Source organism: Crocodylus siamensis, chromosome 7, assembly GCF_052110815.1.
Source record: "Crocodylus siamensis isolate JL-2025a chromosome 7, ASM5211081v1, whole genome shotgun sequence".
NCBI lineage: Eukaryota > Metazoa > Chordata > Crocodylia > Crocodylidae > Crocodylus > Crocodylus siamensis.
The window spans coordinates 89,618,471-89,639,330 of record NC_143401.1 but is presented as its reverse complement, the minus strand read 5'-3'; the positions used below and the strand labels follow the sequence as shown (position 1 = coordinate 89,639,330).

Genomic DNA, 20,860 nt, shown 5'->3' with positions numbered 1-20,860 from the left:
CAGGAAAACTCTTCCTGTGTACTTAGTTTACTTGTTATTATTCTAACAATTCAGCAGTCAATCTGTTTTTCCATTACATTTCAATTCAGAAAAGAAAGCCGCTATTTGAACTGATAGGTGAACAGATCAGTTCACACTATGACTTCTCTAGTTTTGCATGGAACAAAAGTTTAAAAAGCATGCAACACTTCAAAGAAGTGCTCACGGCTTTATACCAGAAGTTTGGAGGTGAGAGGCAGATTAAAAAGAGTTTGTTTTTGTCACATTTTATGCAATACAATGTAACAACATTCTGCAAATAAATGACAAAATGCCAACTTCTGGCTGGAAATAGAAACATCTGAAATAATAAATGCTAGTTTATTATAGGAGCTTGGGAAGGTAGTAGCCGCCAACTTTAGGTTTTCACTGCACTCAGATAAAGAGGGAGATCATTATGGATTAAATATTTGTGGCAGAGCGATATCCATATAGCAAACAACAAGAGCAAATGTCAGTCTGTCTTCAGCAAGAAACTGGATCTAAGTGTTGCTGCTTCCTCTTTTGTTTCTAAGATGTATTTTTACTTTTGCAGAGTAGTGAGCGAATGTCAGAGACCACAGCAGCAATGTATGATCTCCAGTAGCTAACAGTCTCATTTTACTTATTCCTGCACTCAGTGGGCTTTTATCTACCTAGTCAGACTTCTGCTATCTTCCTGCTTTTTGCCCAAATGATGCAACTAGACTCTAGTTAGGAGCTTGATGAAGTGTCCTTCCTGGCAGTGCCAGGTCCTGAATTAATAGGAAAAAAAAGAATAGGACAACAGTACAAGCTGACACTGCCAGCAAAAATTCCTAGAAAACTGAGCCTTGAGCTAGCAAGGAAGTTTTGGAAAATGGAAAATCCCATTCCTTTCCAGTGCTACTTGGCCAATAGGACAGATAGAAGGAGAAGAGTGCGAGGGAACCATTATGCTTACCCAGAAAACTAGGAGAAGGCAGGGTAGATTTGCACCTTATAGCATAACCAAATTAGAAATATATATAGCATTAGATTAAATGAGCTCCATATCATGAAAGCTTATGCTATATGTATCTCTAACTGGGTTAGCCTATGAGGTGCAAATATCACCCACCTTCTGCTTGACTTCAGACACCTACCTACTTCTTACTACCCAACAACCTGCCACGACAGCCCTGCAACACTAGAGACAATTCAATGGGATAAATGTATACTTGTGCAATAGGCAAACAGTAGCATCCCCAGTTACAACACGGCACTTCCCATATTGCCTATAGCAGCATCCAATCAGCCCTCTCATTTCACAGATTTCCAGTGTGCCTGAAATGCTTTTGCCTCCTCCACATACAGTAGTGTACACAGCTGGAGTATGGTGTAGTATACAGAGTGTAGTGTAGTATACTGTAGTGTAGCATAGTATACAGTAGTGTACACAGCTGGAGTGTAGCGTAGTATACAGTAGTGTAGTGTAGTATACTGTAGTGTAGCGTAGTATACAATAGTGTACACAGCTGGAGTGTAATGTAGTATACAGTAGTGTAGTGTAGTATACAGCAGTGCACACAGCTGGAGTGTAATGTAGTATACAGCAGTGCAGTGTAGTATACAGCAGTGCACACAGCTGGAGTGTAGCGTAGTATACTGTAGTGTAGTGTAGTATACTGTAGTGTACACAGCTGGCCAACTAGACTTCTGGCTTCCAAGAACCTCAGCCCAAAAGCTGAGTGTGTTGCTTACCTCACTAATAAGATCTCCTGCCTTTTTGGCTTGCTCGATATTGAGACTCCCTTCTGTTATCCACCCAACTCCTTTCATCCATGTCAGATCAGCCTTGTACCGAAGCTGCAAGGAAAAAAAATGTTTATTAGCAAAAAAGATGAGGACACAGATACAGTGCTGTCACTTGAAAGTGTGCATGCTTGCCAGTTTAAATGCATCAAGAGACACTTTGAAGATATAAAAGGATACATAAGTGTTAAGTAAATATAATTAAATCATGAATATCCTAGTAACCATCTGTTTTATATTCCAGTAACTCTATTACTCTGCACCCACAGCAACATTCACAAGAGGTTTGTGTGATCTTACATCACTCTGAAGTCCATACGCCTTCTTGGCCCATGTTGTCTTCATGTCTTCTGGAACCACTGTATACTCGTGGAGTTTCCTCCTATAGTCAAGGTCACTGGCCAAAGCCTGAGCTGCCTTAGCATGCTTTATGTTTACCATGTCCATAGGCAAGTGGAAGTGGGCCTTACTCTCCTCGAAATCTTTTTTGTAAGCAATCTAGGATACATAGAAAAAAATATGTCATCCTTACTAGAAGAGAGACAAGGGAGAACATAGTGGTTTAAAAGCAAATAGTTTGATATCGGTGTATATCTGCACTATGCTGCAAATTTAAGTACTCCTGCATTGGTTTTAAAGTGGATAAACTTGCCTGTCCCACTGCAGATGAGGTAAGCATATGCAGGGTTGAGATACAAGAAGGACCTCAAAGTGGATCCCAACTGTAAACATGAATTTTGGGGGGTTCCCATGGCAGCTTCTTCCCTGGACGCGTAACACATTGCAGGTCACTTCACTGTACTTGCTTATTTTATAGCTGTTTGTAAGCTTTATGTCATAATGTAAAGAAAAGGTGCAATGTAATTGTTCACCTCCCATAGTAAGATCAATGCTATCAACCCAGTGTTAGGGAGCAGCATCTGAACAAAATATAAGTAGCATGTATGCCTTGTAGATAAAGAGTTTGAGAAAGGAAACCAGTTTTACCCAATAACACCCCAGGAGTGATTATGAAAGAGATGCTAGAAGGATAGGGGAAGAAAAGTCGAATTGCTGAAAGAGATTTATAATTAAGAAAAACACATTTTAAGGAGGAGAAATAAATAATTTACCTCACTACTCATTTTAGACACCTGCAGAGAGTGGAGAAGTCTTGAATCTTTGGTTCCAATTGCTTTGCCTTTTGTTTTCTCATATTCTTCTTTGTATTTAATCTTTAGAAAGAAAAACAGTATACTATAAGTTTCTCTTTACCGCAGAAATATGTAGTGTTTGTTTCTTGGCCATTTGGGTGTTCAGAAAGCAGAGGGCATGTTGCACACCCTTTACCTGCATTTTTTATTGTTATTATTCAAAAAACTCAGCCTTTTCTAGCTTGGATCATTTGATCAATCTTACATCTTTCCCATAGCAAAACTGTTCATTCTTTTCTTTTCTATTTTTTTAATTTTACTGAGCTAATTCCTGAGTTTGTTACCCAGGATCTGGGAAGCAAACTGCTAGTGAGGCACTAAGTACAAAATGAGCGTGGACTTTAGGGTCAGCTCAGGTCTTTTTCCCCGCTGACGTAAGTAACTTTTGGCCTGTTCTGTTCGGAGCATATATTGTGCTCATTGTTGCAATAACCAAGCACCTTCCAGTAATGTGTGAAGCAATGCAACTGATACCTGTCACTTGGCAGTATCTGTTTCTGGGGTCTTTTTTAAAAAATTACACACTACTCTGCATTCATGCTAAAGAAGGCAAGTCAAAGAAATGTGCTTTGCTGGAAGTGTAGAGAAAGGGCTGAAGTGTTTAATTTTACTAAAGGCAGATTCAACTACATTTGACTAAGGAATATTCAGAAGTTACTTTGGCCCTCTGCATGCAGGAAAAAGGCCTTTTTCAGGGGGTTGGTTGCATAGAAATGAGTCTTACAAATGTTTCATAATTTTCACGAGCCTTTTAGAAGGATGAAGACATAACAGTAACGTTCAGGACTGATAAACGAGGTGGGGTACAATATTTTTATTAGGACTAATTCTTACTCAATCCATTTTCTATTAGGCATCATTCTTACTCAATGAAGTATAATTTTAATAATAACCTACATCACTGGCAAGATCTCTTGAGGCTTTGGCAGCCAGTAAAGGCATGGAGTCCAGTTTCATTTCAAATCCATGGCCCTTGCTCCTCTCCCAGCCTTCTTTGTACTTAACCTGAGGGGAAAAAATAAAACGGCGTAGCACCCAACTTACATATCCTTACACGGCACTTTACGCAAGCATGGAAAACAGCAAGGAATAAAGAAAAACTACATTATACTTAGTTACCTATAAAAGAAATTCTCTTGTGTTGTATTGCATGATCAGTTTAAACCATGGAAAAGGGCAGATGCACATGTGTACAGCTTGTGATTCCCTATTTATCCCCCAAGCATGTGGAATAATTTGACAGTTTTAAGGAAGCAAGATGCCTAATGGCATTAGCTGCCTAACTTCACTGAAAGTCAATGAAGTTAGGCGCCAAACTGATTGAAGATGAGATTGTCGCCTCTGGTTTATAAAGCAAAAGAAGTTTTATGCCCTCAGAATTGTGAAAATAAATTGATAATGACCCTCATGTTTCCTCATGTGACCCTTATGTTCCCTCAGGACTCAAAAACTGTAGGGCAGCTAAAAATATTATTTGCTCAAAATGTCATGGTTTTGAGGCCAGTCTCATGAATTGGTTCCCTGTGGTTGGCAATACTGTCTTGGGAAGTTTCTGCCCAGATGTGCTTTCTCTAGGTCAAACCTGACACAGACTGATCCCTAGAGATTTAAGTGCCCATGGTGTGATAAATCATGACATTTAGCAATAGTGAGTTTGGTCCAAAACACACTGAAGTCAATCTGAGTCTTTCTGTTGACTCCAATGGGTTTCCATCAAGACCTAAATAGCTGGTCTTTGTGCAAAGACTGTCCTGAAAGTGATAAATACAGTGAGTGATAATTGGATGGGCAGTCTCTTTCATGTGCACATCTGCCTCCCACAGAAATTCAAGTCATTTTGAAAGATCTCAGAACAATTCTCCCAGCTAGGTCCTGCTTCACATTTTATCCCTATTTATTGTGGGATCAACCTCATATTGTTAAAAAATAGCACAATGTCTAATGCTTCCTGAACCATCTGAGCTACTTTCTGTTCATTATTACTCATTTCTGTGATAGCATGTGTATCTATATTTGCAAGTCACTTTCTTACCTCACTATATAGTTCAGCATTGGCTTTTGCCTTGATTAACTGAGGTATATCTTGTGGTAGAGTGTAATGTGTTTTGGTCTTCTCATACTGGGCTCTGTAATTCAGCTAAATAGATGTTGAAAGAAAATCTACAGTTAGTTTCAATATGCCACATATAATTCCTTTTAACTTCAAATGCCTGTGGTTTGTTTTAATACATTAAGCAGCCCAATAAGACAGAAGAGCGGATGCTGTAAGTTTATAAGAAGGAAAAAAACACATGGATCTGCACTGGTGGCCGTAAAGGGTTTTCAAAGTGACATCATTCCAATTCTGTTATTAATTTTAGTGACAAGCGTAATTATCAACTATAATCAATGAGAAGCTCACTGATATACTTATGTGTGCTGTGCAGTGGCTCCTTTAATCTTGCTTGTTTCACCGCCCAACCCCTCCCTGTGGCTCTGATTGGCGGAGGGGCCCCGGCGGCCCCACCACAAGGTGTTGATTGGCCAGCAGGCAAAAACTAGTTTTAAATATGCTGTGGGTTTTTGCCTCCCACCACTGATTGGCAGAGGTGCCCTGGCGGCCCCGCCGCTTGCTGCTGATTTGCTGGGAGGCAAAAACCACAGCATATTTAAAACTATGCTTTCCACCTCCCAGCCAATCAGGTGGCAGGGGCAGGTACAGAAATGAGAAATATGAAAGGAGCGTCTGAGCAGCACATTTCCACTGCGATTTACTAATACTACTTATACTAATAAGCAGAAGTAGTCAGTGGCTCTAGGACTTACGTTACTAAGCTGCTGTGCATTTATTTTGGCTTGAGCAATTTGTGGAGTGCTGGACACGGAGCTGTACTTCAGCTTGTCTATGCTTTGCCTGTAGTTTGCCTAAGAAACAAAGAAAGGAGAAAATACTCAGACAGCACCTGAGAAGAATGGCTTGTTTTGCTAATAGGTTCAAACTACAACCTAAAACTATAATAAATTGAAAGCTACAACTTAAACAATAATAAGTCACATTGCAGAACAACTCCTAAAGCTTGGACGTGCCACTGAGATTAAATCCAACCAATTGTTAATCCCCATAATGTTTCCTAGTTATTCCAATGCAAAATTGAACCTTGCTACAAATGTGGATTTTTTTAATGAGATGCAGTTTCCTTCAACAGCCTTCTTATACAATTAATATCTTGAGCCATCTCCCCAAATTCCTTTTATCTTCTAGAGAAGAAGCTGCAGCTTCTCTTCAGGATCCAGCATGAAGTTGTGCAGAACAAATTATAATTCAGCGAGCTCTATTACTATTTGCCTGTACTGATTTTTAAAGTTAATAACTTATACTAAAAAAAATCTTACATAAAAGTTTTGTGTAGGCTTTTCTAGAAGGGAAAAGATATATGCTTAAAAACATAATTTCAGCATCAGCCACTGACTGGATTTAGAGCTCCCTAAATTCCTGCCACACTAATCCAGTAGCAGCAATAATAATCTACAAAAGGAAATATATTAAATCTCCAAATTATGCAAAATAAAATGTCACAGAGAAGTTTTCCTTTAAACCTAGTTTTCCCAAGGGCCTCTGCATTACACTGGTAGACACAATTATTATTCTCTATTGTCCTTAATTAATATTCACTGTCATTAATCACCTCTTTGCAAACACTGCAAATTATGTGTTGCTTAAAACTAATTCTTCAAGTACATTTTTTGCATAAAGTACATTTTTAATGGCAGTCACAGTTATGGAATCCATCTTAATGGGGTCCTTTTATCTCAGATATCCATCCACTTCTATTTCCTTCCATACTAACTCACACTAGAAGACATGCATGACTTATCTCACAGGCCAAAGGGATCAATGTACTTAAAACTGGTCATTCACTCTTCCTTTATAGATATCTAGGGCCTCTCTTCAGCTGAGAGATTCTTTTTTTTTTAACTGAACTATGTGTACTTACTGCTGATGATGATCCTTTGAGAATTGGGAATGACAGCTGTGTAAAAACCTATCAAACTTATACCCCAAACACTTGACTGAGCTCCAGTTTCTGGACAGATCTGGGCAAAAGGCAGGTTTGCTTGCATGTGCCATATACACATTCTTCTTCGGAGTATATCACTCAATCAAGCACAGAATCTATCATGCTAGTCATGCATAAAAACCTTTTGAAGTCATGATAAATATGTACTAGTTCAAAATGGTCACTGTCATTGACACTGCAATTATCACTGCCATCATTTCAGACTCTAAGGCAGAGGGTCCCAAACTTTTTCTTATTGTGTACCCTCTTCCAGATTTACCATCTGCCTGCATACCACTACCAGCATACTTTAAACCCTTAAATGCAATTATTATTGTAATGAATATTAAATCTGCTATCACATAATTTTCCCCTGCCATTACACAGTTTTTTGTACACCCCCCGCCGAGATGTCTTGCATACCCCCAGGGATATGAGTACCACAGTTTGGGAACCCCTGCTCTAGAGGCAGGGGAGTCTCCCATATGCAACCAGATGGGAATATTTATTCTCCCATTCTCTCTAGCCTTTTCCACTTTCCCTGGTTCCCAGAGCTAGTCACCTGAGCCTTGCTGCCCCCACTGTGCTTGTTTGACTTTATTTTGCAGTCATCCTAATTGTCGTCCTAATTTGTCATCCTAATTGAATCATTGCCTGACACACCCTATGCACTGGCATTCTCTCCTACAAGGAGAGGCTGAGCCAAGCAAAGCAACAGGATGAAAAGCCACAACATTATTTACATCTTTCAAAGGAACCAACTTCATTGTTGTCTGATAGGAAGGAGTTAATGTTGCCGGATAATTGTATTCAACACCATCGTGTTTGTAATCTGATTTATAGGCTATCTGAAACAGAAGGAAAACAATAACAATCAATCTTTTTTTTTTTTAAGCTGTCATTTGTTTGAATAATTATCAGTCAAGGGGAGAGGAGAAACAATAATATTAATATTAAACACAGGAAACAAAGTAAGTTCAGTACCATCACTGACAAAAGAAATGAAATTATTTGCATAGTTTAGCTACTAATTGATTCTTTTTCAGCTCTGCAATTAATCCAATGCCAACAGTTGCAACATTAACTTAACTTCTGCCTATGACATATCTCTTTTATCTTTCTGCTTAGTTCTTGAGCTTGTTATGGATTTGTAAATAATGCACTTGAAGGAATGGTGTGTAATGAAATAGTTTCTTGACTAACCCAGCAAATTAAACCAGGATTCAAAACTCTTCATTGAAAATGGAGGCTGTTTCTGACAAAAGACTGACCCTAAAGGATCTAAGCAACTTCAACTTCTATTTATATCAATGAAGCTGGAGGAGCTCAGTAGTTTTCAGGACTGGTATCAAGGTGAATTGGGTATCAAGGTGGATCAATATAAGGACATAGTGCAGAATGGTTTAATAGATTTCCACTCTTCTTGACAGATCCATCTTAAATACTACATACATAATTTAATGTGAAGTTTCCTATCAAATCAACACTAGTAAAATCAAAGGGAAAAAAAGCAGCTATGTACAAAAGAGAACACTGCCAAAGAACCTGCTACAGTACAAGCACAAAAGACTTACATTGCTTGCCAAGCTGCCAACCTTCATGGCATGTAGCATGCGCCTGTCCATGCCAATGCCTTCATAATGACCCTTCATCTGGTTCTGGTAGGTTTCTTTGTATTTAAGCTGCAAACCAAAGCAAATATTTGCTCAGAACACTCATTACATTTTATTGTGCTATAGCAGACATGCAGATATTGTGCATGGAAATGATATAGGGGATGTTTCCCTAGTTTAAGAAAGCACTATGGATTGTATAGCTTTGCTTACTTAAAAGAAAAAAGGAACAAGATGTATAATCTTTATTCCCCAAAGGTCCCTTTTTCAGAGGATGTCATTGCTTGTATGCCCAAAGTATCATACAGAATCACACAGTTTTGGTGTCCCCTCACCTTATTGCTGAAAAGTATTCAGCTCAGAAATCAAGAATTATTTAACTAAACTTACAGAAAGAGTTATCTATACCAGAGAAAATACTACTACCACAATTTAACTTTCACCTTTGATTAATCTGTTTGAAAAGGAATAACAACAACTTTAACCTGTGAGCAGTTGTTGCTCTTTGTCACACCCTGAGCACACCTACACAGCAAACTTACTATTGCAGGCAGTGGCCCACACAAGCATGCTGTGCCACTCTGCCTGGTTTACCTCCTGAATACGAAGCAGCATCACCATTTCTGCACAGGCTAAAGGCAAGCTAATTAGATCTGACACTCAGCACTGCTAATTAGCACAAACAGTGCTTTGTGAATGCAGCAACACTGCCTCAGTTCAGAAGGTATCCTGTATTAGCTGCACAATGTATTTGTAGGTGGCAGTGTCTGGCACACTAAGTCTGATGCATAGATGTGCCCATTCTGTCTTACGTCAGACCTTAGCCAGCTACGCGGTCTGATCATTGGGTTAATTGTCCATCCTCCAACTCCTGCCTTTTACTTCAAAATGATTTAAAAGGAGTCACGGATCCACCAATACTAACAAGCGTTCATTTTACATATTATTTTAAAATGTTTCACGCTCCAATGGGCATCTCAAAAAGCGGCAGCTGAGATTATCAGCACATATTTTCCTGCCAGAAATAGACATAATAAATGACACATTGTGCAAAATAAATTGAACAATAAACAATGCAGTGCGCTCAGTCTCCTTTCCCTCTGTGCCTATTACTTATTCCTACTACCATAACCCATAAGAGCTCCAGTCCTGGATCAGGCCAGCACTGTGCACAGAGTACAACGACATTTATAATCAAACACGCTGTGCAGCATCTACTCCGATTGCCTGGCTTATTGTGGTGCACACAGATGGACTGTCATTCCAGCAACTACTACATTACGCTTTCATCAAACTACAGCTTATAGGAACTTACGTCACTGGTGTATTTCGCTATCTTGCTCACATTCTTGAACTGCGGAGTCTCACAGTAGTTAATACTGTGGCCCTTACTGTTTTCCAGGTCCTTCCTATACTCCACCTGAGCCACCAAAATGCACAGCAGTGAGATGCAGCAAAATATTCAATTACCATATAAAAGGAATGCACTGATTAGCCATGCTGAGTTTCCAAAAACATTGATATAACTTTCTTATGAGATAGCACATGCATTATTGACACCGAGAGTCCATCCTATCGGGGCTGTGCAAAGCTTCGGTAGCTGATTCGGTTCAGAGGAGATTTGGCCCGATTCCGGGACCAAATCTCCGAATCCGAATTGAATCGGGAGACCAAGTAAATGCTCCGAATCAATATGAAGCATCCGAATCATTTCGGAAAAGCTTTGGAAAAAGATTCGGCCAATTCAGAGATTCAACCATAGGCTAAACAGGCAGCTGACAACTGCCTCCAGCTGGTAAGTCTGTTGGGGTTCGGGGGAGTGGGGAGGGAAGAGGCTTGGAGGAGGGAGGGAGGGATTGGGGCTGGGGCAGGGGGACCATATTACTCGGTGAGGGAGGTGGGGGAGCACAGGATGTGGGCGCAGCAGCACTGGGGGTGGGGGCTCTGCCATGCTGCCACTTCCCAGCTGGAGTGGGTGGGTGGGATGTGGGCATGGCTCACTCCAGACAGAAGGGGCAAGTGGCAGCAGGGCATAGCCCCTGCTCCCAGCACTGCCACGCCCGCATCCCCCCCCCCATACCAGCTGGCAAGTGGCACCAGGGTAGAGCCCCCACTCTGGTCATTCCTCCAGCTCTTCCCGGGGGGTGCAGCCCCCAGATCTGCAGACGGGGTTATAGCAGGCTGCTGCTGCCAGATGGGGAAATAGCCCAGAACCGCTGCCATCACCAGCTGGCAGCAGCAGCCTGCTGCATCATCCAGGGGCCCACATCCCCTGGGAAGAGCTGGAGGAAAGATCAGGGAGATGGGGAATCGAACTGGGAACTGAAGGGATATTCAAGGACCTGAACATTTCCCCAGCCCCCAGCTCAATTCCCCAGCTCCTGGTTCAAATCACTTGGGAGCTGGGGTAGCTCCATGTGTCAGCTGGACTACGGACCGGGCAGGGAATGGGGCCGGGCAGGGCAGCCACGGGGGCATCTTTCACAGCTCCCCCTACCTCAGGAGAGGCAGGCACAGCCACTGGAGCCGCGGGAAAACCTGCAGCCACACGATTGTGCCTGCCTCTCCCCAGCTGATCCAAATCACCAAATCTTGCCAAATCTTCTGAAGCTGATTTGGCCGAATCTCCGAATCGAATCACTGTCCGCCGAATTGGCCGAATCCAAATCTGAATCGAATAGTTCTCTATTCGCACACACCTACATCCTATTACACATATACAAAAAAATTCCCACTGAATGACCCTATGGTCAGGCAAAATTCAGATGTAAATGTGTTATTGCTCAGAGGAATTTGGGCTTCAGATGAAATGTGGACGTTTCCATTTTTTTGTAAACAAAATTGCTCACCTAAGTGCTGAACTTGTATGTGAGCATAGATTAAAAATATCCGTTTCAAATACATTCACAACCCAGAAAAATAAACTATCAGTAACACACGGTGTGTTCAGAGCACTTTTTGTCTGTATAGCTCTCGCTCTACAAAAGAAAGTAAAGATCATCAAATCTCCATTTTAGAGAAGGGAGGAGAGAACTGAAGCTTCCAGAAATGAATCGATTTGCCCTAAAGTCAGCCAGGTCAGTGACAGAGCCGGATATAAAACTGAGGTCTCCTGAGTATCAACACAATAGTCAACAACTAGCCAAATAAATAACATTTTGGGAAACATCATCTGAAACAAAGATATGCCTTCTTTGTTCTCCTCTGCCTATGAGCTGTATAATCTTGGTCGCTTTTCCTTAAAGAAAAAAGAGGGGAGGATCAAGAGTATCTTCATGAAAGGAACTGGTTAAAAAAGGGAAATATTAAACACATTCGGTGAAAACTGTGGCTCAGGAAACAGAAATGCTATTTTGGCTTCTCAGAAGATGTTTCTACTTTAAAGGCAACTTGAGTGGATGGGTTCTGGCGAGATCCTCAGTCTGATGTAACTTGGCCTACATCCACTGATGTCAATACAGCTGACAATGTACTTCCCCTCTGGATATGTTCATGAAAGTTTCTCCTGAAGGTATGACCACATTTTTAATTACACATTGACCTGTTTTCATGCATGTTATTCAGGAAAGACCACCGTGTTTTGCATTCCTAGCTTGAGAAACCAGAACCAACCTTCCACAGAGAAACAGATATTGCTGCATGCAGTATGTCTTTTTCCCGTAAGTCGGCGCAACCCCTTACCTCGCTGGCAAGCTTGTTAACATGCTGGGCTCGCTTAAGAACTAGGTTATCTTCGGCCGAAAGGGAATGGTAGTGTGCTGCTCCTTTCATCTTTGAAAGATCCTTCTTGTATTTTATCTAAAGAGAAAGTGAAAATATAATCAAAATATAGACTTCTTGTCAATACTGCTCTTTCTAGTTACTTTAAGGGCTATAATAATACCTTTCCTATTTCTTTTCGCTTTAAGAAGAAAAATTAAAAAGTAAGAAAGATAGGCTATTACTTCCTGAAATCATCTCCCTAGAAAATTACAAGTCAGCCAATCCCATGGCTCACATAAAGCCACTTGACAATTTAGCCAAAACCAGGCTTGGCTAGCAACTCGGTGAGCAACTGGCTGGGTTGTCTACACTGTTCTTTTAAGAGATTCAATTTTCTGTAGTTTAATGTTAGCCTGCCAGCGAAGAAATTGAGGAAGGTGGTGAGATGGGAACCCTATGAAGTTTTCTTGTACAGAGACCAGCTTGTTGAATGTATTGTTGAATGTATTGCTTGTTGAATGTATCCTTTTTTATAGGATTTCTAAGATAAATATGATCCATGTGAAAGGAAGTGATGTTTAGATGATAAAGTCTCTCCCTCTGCCTGAAGAAAGGTGTTTGTACCTGAAAGCTTTCAAAAAAATGTGTTCCCAACTATTTAGTTGGTCTAATAAAAGATACCACATTTACCCCAAAATCTTGGCTGCCTATACCCTTAGATCAACACAACTACAACCAACACCCCCAATTTAATTTGTGAATTTTACCACTGACTTAATTAAACAGGGCCATGATTTCACTTATGGGCTGAAAATTTATATTTATATATTGCCTATCTTTTGAACAAAAATACTCCGAAATGACCACAGATCAATGATTTACACCCACACCCAGCCCCGTATGTTCTTTATCCCATGCAATTTAACATGCCTACGTTTGAAAGTTTGGTGTGTGTTGAAATATTATGATCACTCCAATTTCATTTTCAGAATCTCTTAAAGCCAGCTTCTTAGGTTTTAAACGAAGTGAAGCAAGCTGATACTGCAATGCATTCAACCTGAAATACAACCACCTCCCTGCAAATAACTGCAAATTAGGAAGCATCATTTTAATTTTTCACAGCTTGAAGATGGATTAAAATAGCCTCTTTAATCAGGGAACTTAACTGTTTCATACTTAAACTGGGTATTGCTGGATTTTTCACCAAAATAGATCGCAGCCACTGGGGATCTCAGGCTTTTTATATTCCCCCAGTCATGGGCCCAAGTAAAAAAACACCATGAAACCTGTCACCTCTAAGTAAGTCACTGCCTGTATCTGGTCCAAGCTGGCACTGGCTGAAAGATCTTAACATCTGCTGGTTTAATTAATGGTCTGAGTTGATGGAATCAGGCCATTTCCTAGTGGACAGGTGCCCATGAAACAAATATTATCGCCAACAGGCACCCCTCATAGCAACAGCAGACCGAATAAGCACAGAAGAGGCCTATAGACTGAGACAATGTTCGCTTCTAGAAGTAATCCCTTTAAGTGGGGTTGATCATCCTTGGCTGATGAAGAGCCAGACACTGCCACTTCTCAGTCTGTGCCTATTCTTTAGATAACAGCTCAAGAAATCACTGGATTGCAGATAAGGAGTTTAGTCCATATGATGTGGCAGTGCCCTACCCTACAAGCCCTTTTCTCAATATGACTTCCTCAGCAGGAAAGGTACAATATATACCATATACACCCAGATCAGAACAAGGAAACTGCATCTCTTGACAAAAGATACTGTAGCAAACCTCATGACTAAAACTATTCAGATATATAGGTTGCACTATTCAGATTATAGTGGGCACTACTAAACCCCTGAGTCAGGGTTGCACAATGTGAGGGGTTAGGCTGAGGCTGGGCTCTCACCTGGCCACCAGTTCCCCACATTGCTCCAACTGCAAAAGCAGCTAGAGTCTCCAGGCTCCCCTTTCATCCTTGGCCGCTTCCTTCCCTCGTCCCAGAGGGAAGAGCAGTGCAGGGAGCGGAGGCTGCTTGCGAGGTGGAGGACTGGGCTGCGTGGGAGGAGAGGGGGGATCATACTTGCATGGGGCATCAGTGGGGGGAGGGTGCATGGCGTAGCAGTGCAGTGGGGAAGTGCCTGTAAGGCTGTGCTTTGCACTGGGGCATGGGGGACATCACAGCCACGCAGTACAGTAATAGAAGGTGTGCAGTGCAGCAGTGAGGGTAACTGCAAAGCAGTGTGGGGCAGGGAGGCAAAAGCATCTGCCCTGTGCACAGCCTGGTCGCCCGTGGCTCACCTGGCGCAGTCCATGTGGTGTGCAGTCCCTGCTGGTGCGGCCCCTGGGGACTTGGAAGTTGGAGAGCCCTACTCTGAGCAATCCAGTCCCCAGCAATATGACGAAAAGCCATCAGTGCTTACTCTGCTGATTTAATTCTAGCGTTCTGCTTTCTGCTTTGATAAAATTGCTATTTTTTTAACCGTTTCAGTATTATATTGATGATTTCAGTTTCATACTTACATCACTTGCCAATTCATTTGCTTTCTTGGCATTTTGGTAAGCTGGCGTGATCATAGCAGGAAAGCTTCCTTTCCCCCTGTGCTCTTCGTATTCACCCATATAATCCTGCAAAAAATTCAAGGACTATGGGTCACTAATGACTTTACTACCAGCCCCCTCCCCCAGTCTGTTCTTGTTTGTCTGGTTTATTACTTCCATTTCTTTGTTAAGTCTGTCATTTCACATTGAAATGTATGTTTTTCATCATCATTATATGAACTTTCTCTGTGGTCTCTTTATGTTGCCCAAGTGATAGCACTTTATAATTCCCATGTGGCATTAATATACGTTTGTCTACACAGACAAGAAAGGAAGAATGGTGAAGGACTCAGGTGGTCCGATTCAAATCGGGCTCTATATGAGGGCCCCTGCATGACTCAATAGCATCTCCACTCTGTCATTAAGAGCTACTCGGGTAGCAGGCAGGTGAAAAAACAAAAAAAGCAAAGAAGTTCATTGTGTTAATGTTGTTGTTCCCAAAGACTGATTTCAACCAGGGTGCAACAGCACCCTGTGGTGCCTTGAGATCCTGTTGAGTGTGCCATGACGTGCCACATAATGTTATTAGAGGTGTATCTACACTTGCTATTCAGGTGAAGAAATAAACTCCAGTGCAGTTTGCTAACTGGGGCACAAGGGTACTAACGTGCAGGGCTAGGCAGCAGGCAGTCCCCACGCTTTAGCACTCCCATGTCCCAACCAGTAGGCCAATGCGAAGCAGCAAGTATTTGCTTCGAATTTGGATTTGGCTGATTCAGAGGGACAGTGATTCGATTCAGTGATTTGAATCACTGTCCTGATTCGATTAAGCCGATTCAGATCCGAAAATTCGGCCCCAATTCGGAGATTTGGCAATAGACTAAACAGGCAGCAGTCCTCAACGATGCTGGACAAACTACCTCCAGCTGGTAAGTCTGTTCTGGTGGGCAGAGAGGGGAGGGAGGGCAGATCAACACCTCCACAGTGAGGGAGGGATTGGGGCTGGGGCTGGAGCTGGGACAAGCTGCACAGCCGGGGCGGGCAGATGCGAGACTCGGGGAGGGGAGCTCTTGCCACTGCGCGCCTCTACATGCCACCAGTCCAGGAGCTGCTCTTCTGGTGGCTCCTCCGGCGGCTCTCACCGCCTGTCCGGGAGGGCATGGGAGCGGGCGTGTGCCCCCGGAGCTGCACAGGGCAGGGTGGCCTGGGCTAGGCTGCATCTGGATGGGCGGCAGAAGGCACTGGGAGCAGGGGTTATGCCCTCCTGCCACTGCACTGTACCACTGCTTTGCCTCAGACACTGTCGCTACACTGCCTCAGACAAGAGGTTCGCAGTGGCAAAAGCTGCTCCAGCCTCCCTGCACCTCCCAGACAAGCCGGGGGCACACACCCACTCCTGAAAATACCTGTCAGGAATAGCATAAATAGTGTAATTAAGAGTAAACCCGACCTATTTTTGCATTCTCTCTCCTAAGGGTTCTCGCCGCAAAGAAGTGCATTGTAGTCATGTAGTGTTGCAGCCAATATCACATGTTAAGGTAAAGTCACAGCAGACTGAGGTCTGGGAACAGCCTCTGTACTTGTTCTGTATCTAAAAAGAGCTATAAATACATACAGAGGCTCTAAAAATAACCATGAATGATTAGCTGGGTCGCTCTTTTAAAATGCTGTTCTTCAGGCTGATTTCTAACTTCCATTCTGACTTCTCTTCTTCAGTTCTTTACAACTTCCTCAAAAAATGTCTTTCATTTTTTTCCTAACTTTGATCTCAGTCCAAAACTGATATTTCCAAGTTTGAGCTAAATCAACTCAGACACTTAGTAGTTATCCAAACATGAACAAAACAGATTTTTAACAAAATAGGAATTTTTCATTCCGACAGCTCAAAAAGGGCTGAGGCTACAAACTTCAAATCTCACTTATTTTCTTGATCCTGTTGGGTTAGCTTCTAATACCCTGAACACATGTTACATAGCGCTTTACTCCTAAAATAGCCATGTTCACATCTATGAAACTATTGGATGGGTAGTGTCCTGTCCAATTTGAAAAAGGGTATTATAATCTGCCCCAACAAGATCATGAAAGATAGGATAAAAAAATGAAGAGGATTAAAACCTACATTTAGACTGTTCATAATTTTGACACCTCTAAGAACAGCACATGAAGAAATAATAATTGTCTCTTCAAATATAATCCTTGAGATTATGATCATTGTGCTGTATATCTTCCAAGGGAGAGGCATCATTTCAGTAAAAAAGGACATTGGGATTTTTTAGCATTGCCGCCATAATAATATTTGCTGAAGAATTAAACAAAATCAGGCCACAGTGGACAGTGTTGAAAGGAAGCCTGTTTGTCCTCACATAGTTGAAGAACAGCTTGTCGGGGTAAAAATATCGCTCTTATAGCACAGCCAAAGTTTGAGAGACCTTGTATGATGTTAAGTGCTGTTTGAATTTATTTAAAGCTGCGAAGACATCCAGAAATGTTGGCCCAGAGAATATGTCTAACTGCTTTCTCTCTAACACCTCGTCCTCTTTCTTTTGAGGCTTAGATTTCTCCTGGAGGGAAACAAAGTTTAAGCCAGAGGGCAGCAGGTTGCATTGCCCTTGTGAAACTTTATGGCAGTATTAATAATCAACTGCAGCACAAAATCTCTTAACTGCTCCATACCTGACTAAACTGATCCACGTCTTCTCTAGTGAAAGCAGCATCTGTTCCAACTCTTTGGCTGGCTTTTCCCCTCATCTCTTTTTCATACCTTTGATGATACCTCACCTAACAGGAAATAAAAAAAGAGCAAGCCAGATGAGTTTAGCCCGTTACGCATTTGCTGCATAATAAATCACACACATGTTGATAAAGGATTGCCAAAATGCCCATTGCTATCAGTCCACAAAAGACCTGTTTGCTACGTGAATCTATAAAAACAAAATAGCAGTGTTTGGTTTCACACTATTTTAAGAACACACAATATGCCCTACCAGTTTAGATCACTAGTCTATCAATACCAGTATCCTCTGCTAAGTAGCAGCTGATACCCGATGTGCCAGGGGATTAAAAAACAACAAATAATGAACCTAAGTGCAAAATTACCATAGGTGCCATTCATCCTGCTTAATCTCACGGTGTTTTGCATGTTGTACAGAAGGATTGTTTGCCCGCCAGGAATAATTAAGAGGAGACTTTATTCTGCGAAGTGATAATGAGAGTCTTATTCTATTTGAGAGTTCAAGTGTAGGACCAGGATTTACACTATCCCTGTCAAAGCTAAAAAACCACATGCTGAAGCTTCCTACAGATCAAGGACAATGTGCATAATAAACTATGGGCCCCTCTTAATTTTCACTGATGAGTTAATGACCTGAATAACTCTGCCGTCACAATTTAAAGTCACTTCCATGCATCTAGCACCTTGTACAAGCTATGGTTTCTATCACTGCCCAAATATAAAATGACACTAATGAGTCATTTGGAAAATATGTGCATTAATCAAAGGAACTTGGTAATTTTCTATTGCAAATCCTTTTTATGATTTGATTTGGTTTGGATTGGGCTTTTCAGGTGCAGAAGGGGAAGAAGAATCATACTGTGAGGCCAGAGCCAAAAGACCTATTTTATATACTATCATCACTCTGTTTTATTTATGGCCATTCATACAATTAATTCTCAAAAGGCTGGCTTCTTTAGTCCACCAAGACTTGCACAGTGCTCCCTCCTCTGCCAACATAAAGGGAAGGCTGAGCAGGACAGGGGAGTCGTAGAGACATGGAAATTCATAGTAGAGAAAAGCTCTGCTAAACCCTATCTGCCATTGGTGTAAGGTCACGGAGGAGCATTGTACCACTGGAATAAATAAGAATTGCAAATAAGCAGCTCCAAGTTATGCCATGGCTGGGCAGCACAGAATCAGAGGCCTGACTCCTTGCGGTCCCCTCCTCCCTATGGTGTGCAAGTGCAACTAAGAGAAGGTGGAGAACCCAGCTCACAAGTATGACCACTGCTGGTTTGGTGAACATCAAGATCTTATTTTCCTCTGTGCATGAGCAAAGGCCTGTGGCCACACAAAAAACACTGGCACGAGTTTTGTCAGAAAAGAATATCACCCAAAGACAAACATGCTGCTTTTGTCACTCACATCACTGGCTAACTCATTAGCTCTCTTCGCTATTTGATAACCTGGGGTGATCATAGCAGGGAAGCTCCCTTTCCCTCTCCGTTGTTCATAATCTTCTGTGTATTTTAACTGTAAAAACAAGATCATCTAAGAACAAATAGAGCACACACATTTATATATACTGCAAACAAAAGCAACTTTAAAAGAAAAGCATTACGTTTGCAAAGCACTCAAAATTAGGAAATGCGAGAACTAAAGTGCCTTAAGTTCCCCACCCCCCACATCTGAGTATGTATTATCATACATTCTTTAATATACAATGGCATACTATTTGATTCACAAGACCCCTGTCTGATTCAGTGCCCAAGGTGAAGAAACACAGTTGTGAAATGAAAGAGGCCCTCCTTTATCTGTTGCAGAAGTTGAAATCACAGAATTACAGAGTGGGGCTGGAAGGGAACTTGAGAAGTCATCTAGTCCAACCCCCTGCCCAGGGCAGCACCATCCCTATCCAAACCATCCTATACAAATCCATAGTCTAACCTCTTAGCAAAGGTACACAATCAGCCCTGATACAACACAAGATATAACGCCCTAAACAGCCACAGGTAAAGCAGAGGAGCCATGCCAGTCGATGCCCTGCTGCTGCAAAGGTTGTTACCGTGCTCAAGAGATCTCAGGCAGAGGCCCCACCTCCCACGTGCTAGCAGTGAAGTTGTGTGTACACAGTAAATGAAGATCCACTCTCCCTCTTCTCCATATTCCTCATCCAATCCCAGTATCCCCATCCCAGCTCCCAATCTCAGCCCTTGCCCCATCACGAGTTCTCACCAGTTGTCTATCAACCCACTGCCTTTTCTACTGCACTGGTTCCCAGTTCTTTGCCCAGCTCACCCCAGCTCTAAGCCTAGTTTCCCTCCCCACCCAACAGCTTCCATCCCTAGTCTTCTCCAACAGGCTGTGAGGATCTTTGTCCCAAATTATTACCCAGGTTTGTCCCCCTCATGTATTCAAGTCAGGCAACTTCCTCCCTTTTACTGCTCAGACTCTCGCAGGAGGACATGACAACACAGGAGATTTGGGTTCCTTGCTTCCCTTTCTGCCCAGGTCTGCTCCACAACTGCACAGAGCTGCAACCGCAGGAAAAGTCCTGCTCAGCCCCGGACAGAGTATGTTCAGAGGAGATGGAAACATTTTCTAGGAGTCCTATGTAAACTACAGTTTTTCAAAGTCTTAAAACAGGTCCGAACTTGGGAGGAAAAAGGCATATCCCTGACCAAAAGTCACCTAACTGTCAGATGTAAAACCATGCAAGCACTACAGTTTCTCAAGGAAAAGTCACCAGAACTTTTCAAAGATGGAACATGCTTTTCCCCTACGCCCCATAGAAATGGCTGAACAGTTTTAGTTGACATCCCCAAAAAATCTTTAGCTGAGATAGAAACAAACATGAATCATTTCAGCTCAAAAGGTTATGGTTTAGGAAAGGTATAAGCAACTTAAAACAGGTCTTTTAATAGGAAGTGTCTAGCAACATTAATAACAGACTCTGCTAAGCAAATTTTAGACAGGTGTGCTTCAAAAACTCTGATTTAAGTATTAGATTTTATTTGTCTTTGTGCTTCAAGAAACTATTTAAGCAGTTAAAATAGAGCTCCTTATTTTCTCCTCCTGCTTTACTTACATCGCTTGTAAGCTGCCCTCCAACTTTTGCATGCAGTATATCAGGAGTGTCTACAACAGAGGTGAACTTGGAGACCCTTTCTTCATGTCCACGCTTATACTCTACCTGGAAGCATAAATTGAATGCATTTCAAAGCCCTTTACTAGTAAATCTCTGGTTATCTCCTTCCATGAGACTGGAAAAGGCAAC

The 20,860-nt window shown here is 41.9% G+C and overlaps 1 protein-coding gene across 3 annotated transcripts in view; it reads right to left on the bottom strand.

The window, feature by feature from the left end:
• The window catches only part of NRAP (nebulin related anchoring protein), a 60,756-nt gene that overhangs the window by 30,258 nt on the left and 9,638 nt on the right, over positions 1–20,860 (bottom strand). For 2 of the 3 annotated variants that reach the window (XM_090058499.1, XM_090058498.1), the window contains exons 7-20: positions 20,672–20,776; positions 19,009–19,116; positions 17,544–17,648; positions 14,853–14,957; positions 12,316–12,432; positions 9,950–10,054; positions 8,596–8,703; positions 7,765–7,869; positions 5,790–5,888; positions 5,017–5,121; positions 3,882–3,989; positions 2,904–3,005; positions 2,092–2,289; positions 1,741–1,845 (exon numbers count right to left, since the gene is read on the bottom strand). In XM_090058499.1, the coding sequence (XP_089914625.1) occupies positions 1,741–1,845; positions 2,092–2,289; positions 2,904–3,005; positions 3,882–3,989; positions 5,017–5,121; positions 5,790–5,888; positions 7,765–7,869; positions 8,596–8,703; positions 9,950–10,054; positions 12,316–12,432; positions 14,853–14,957; positions 17,544–17,648; positions 19,009–19,116; positions 20,672–20,776 (1,575 nt within the window). The remainder of the gene's footprint in view (positions 1–1,740; positions 1,846–2,091; positions 2,290–2,903; positions 3,006–3,881; positions 3,990–5,016; positions 5,122–5,789; positions 5,889–7,764; positions 7,870–8,595; positions 8,704–9,949; positions 10,055–12,315; positions 12,433–14,852; positions 14,958–17,543; positions 17,649–19,008; positions 19,117–20,671; positions 20,777–20,860) is intronic. The other variant, XM_090058500.1, reaches the window with a different exon arrangement.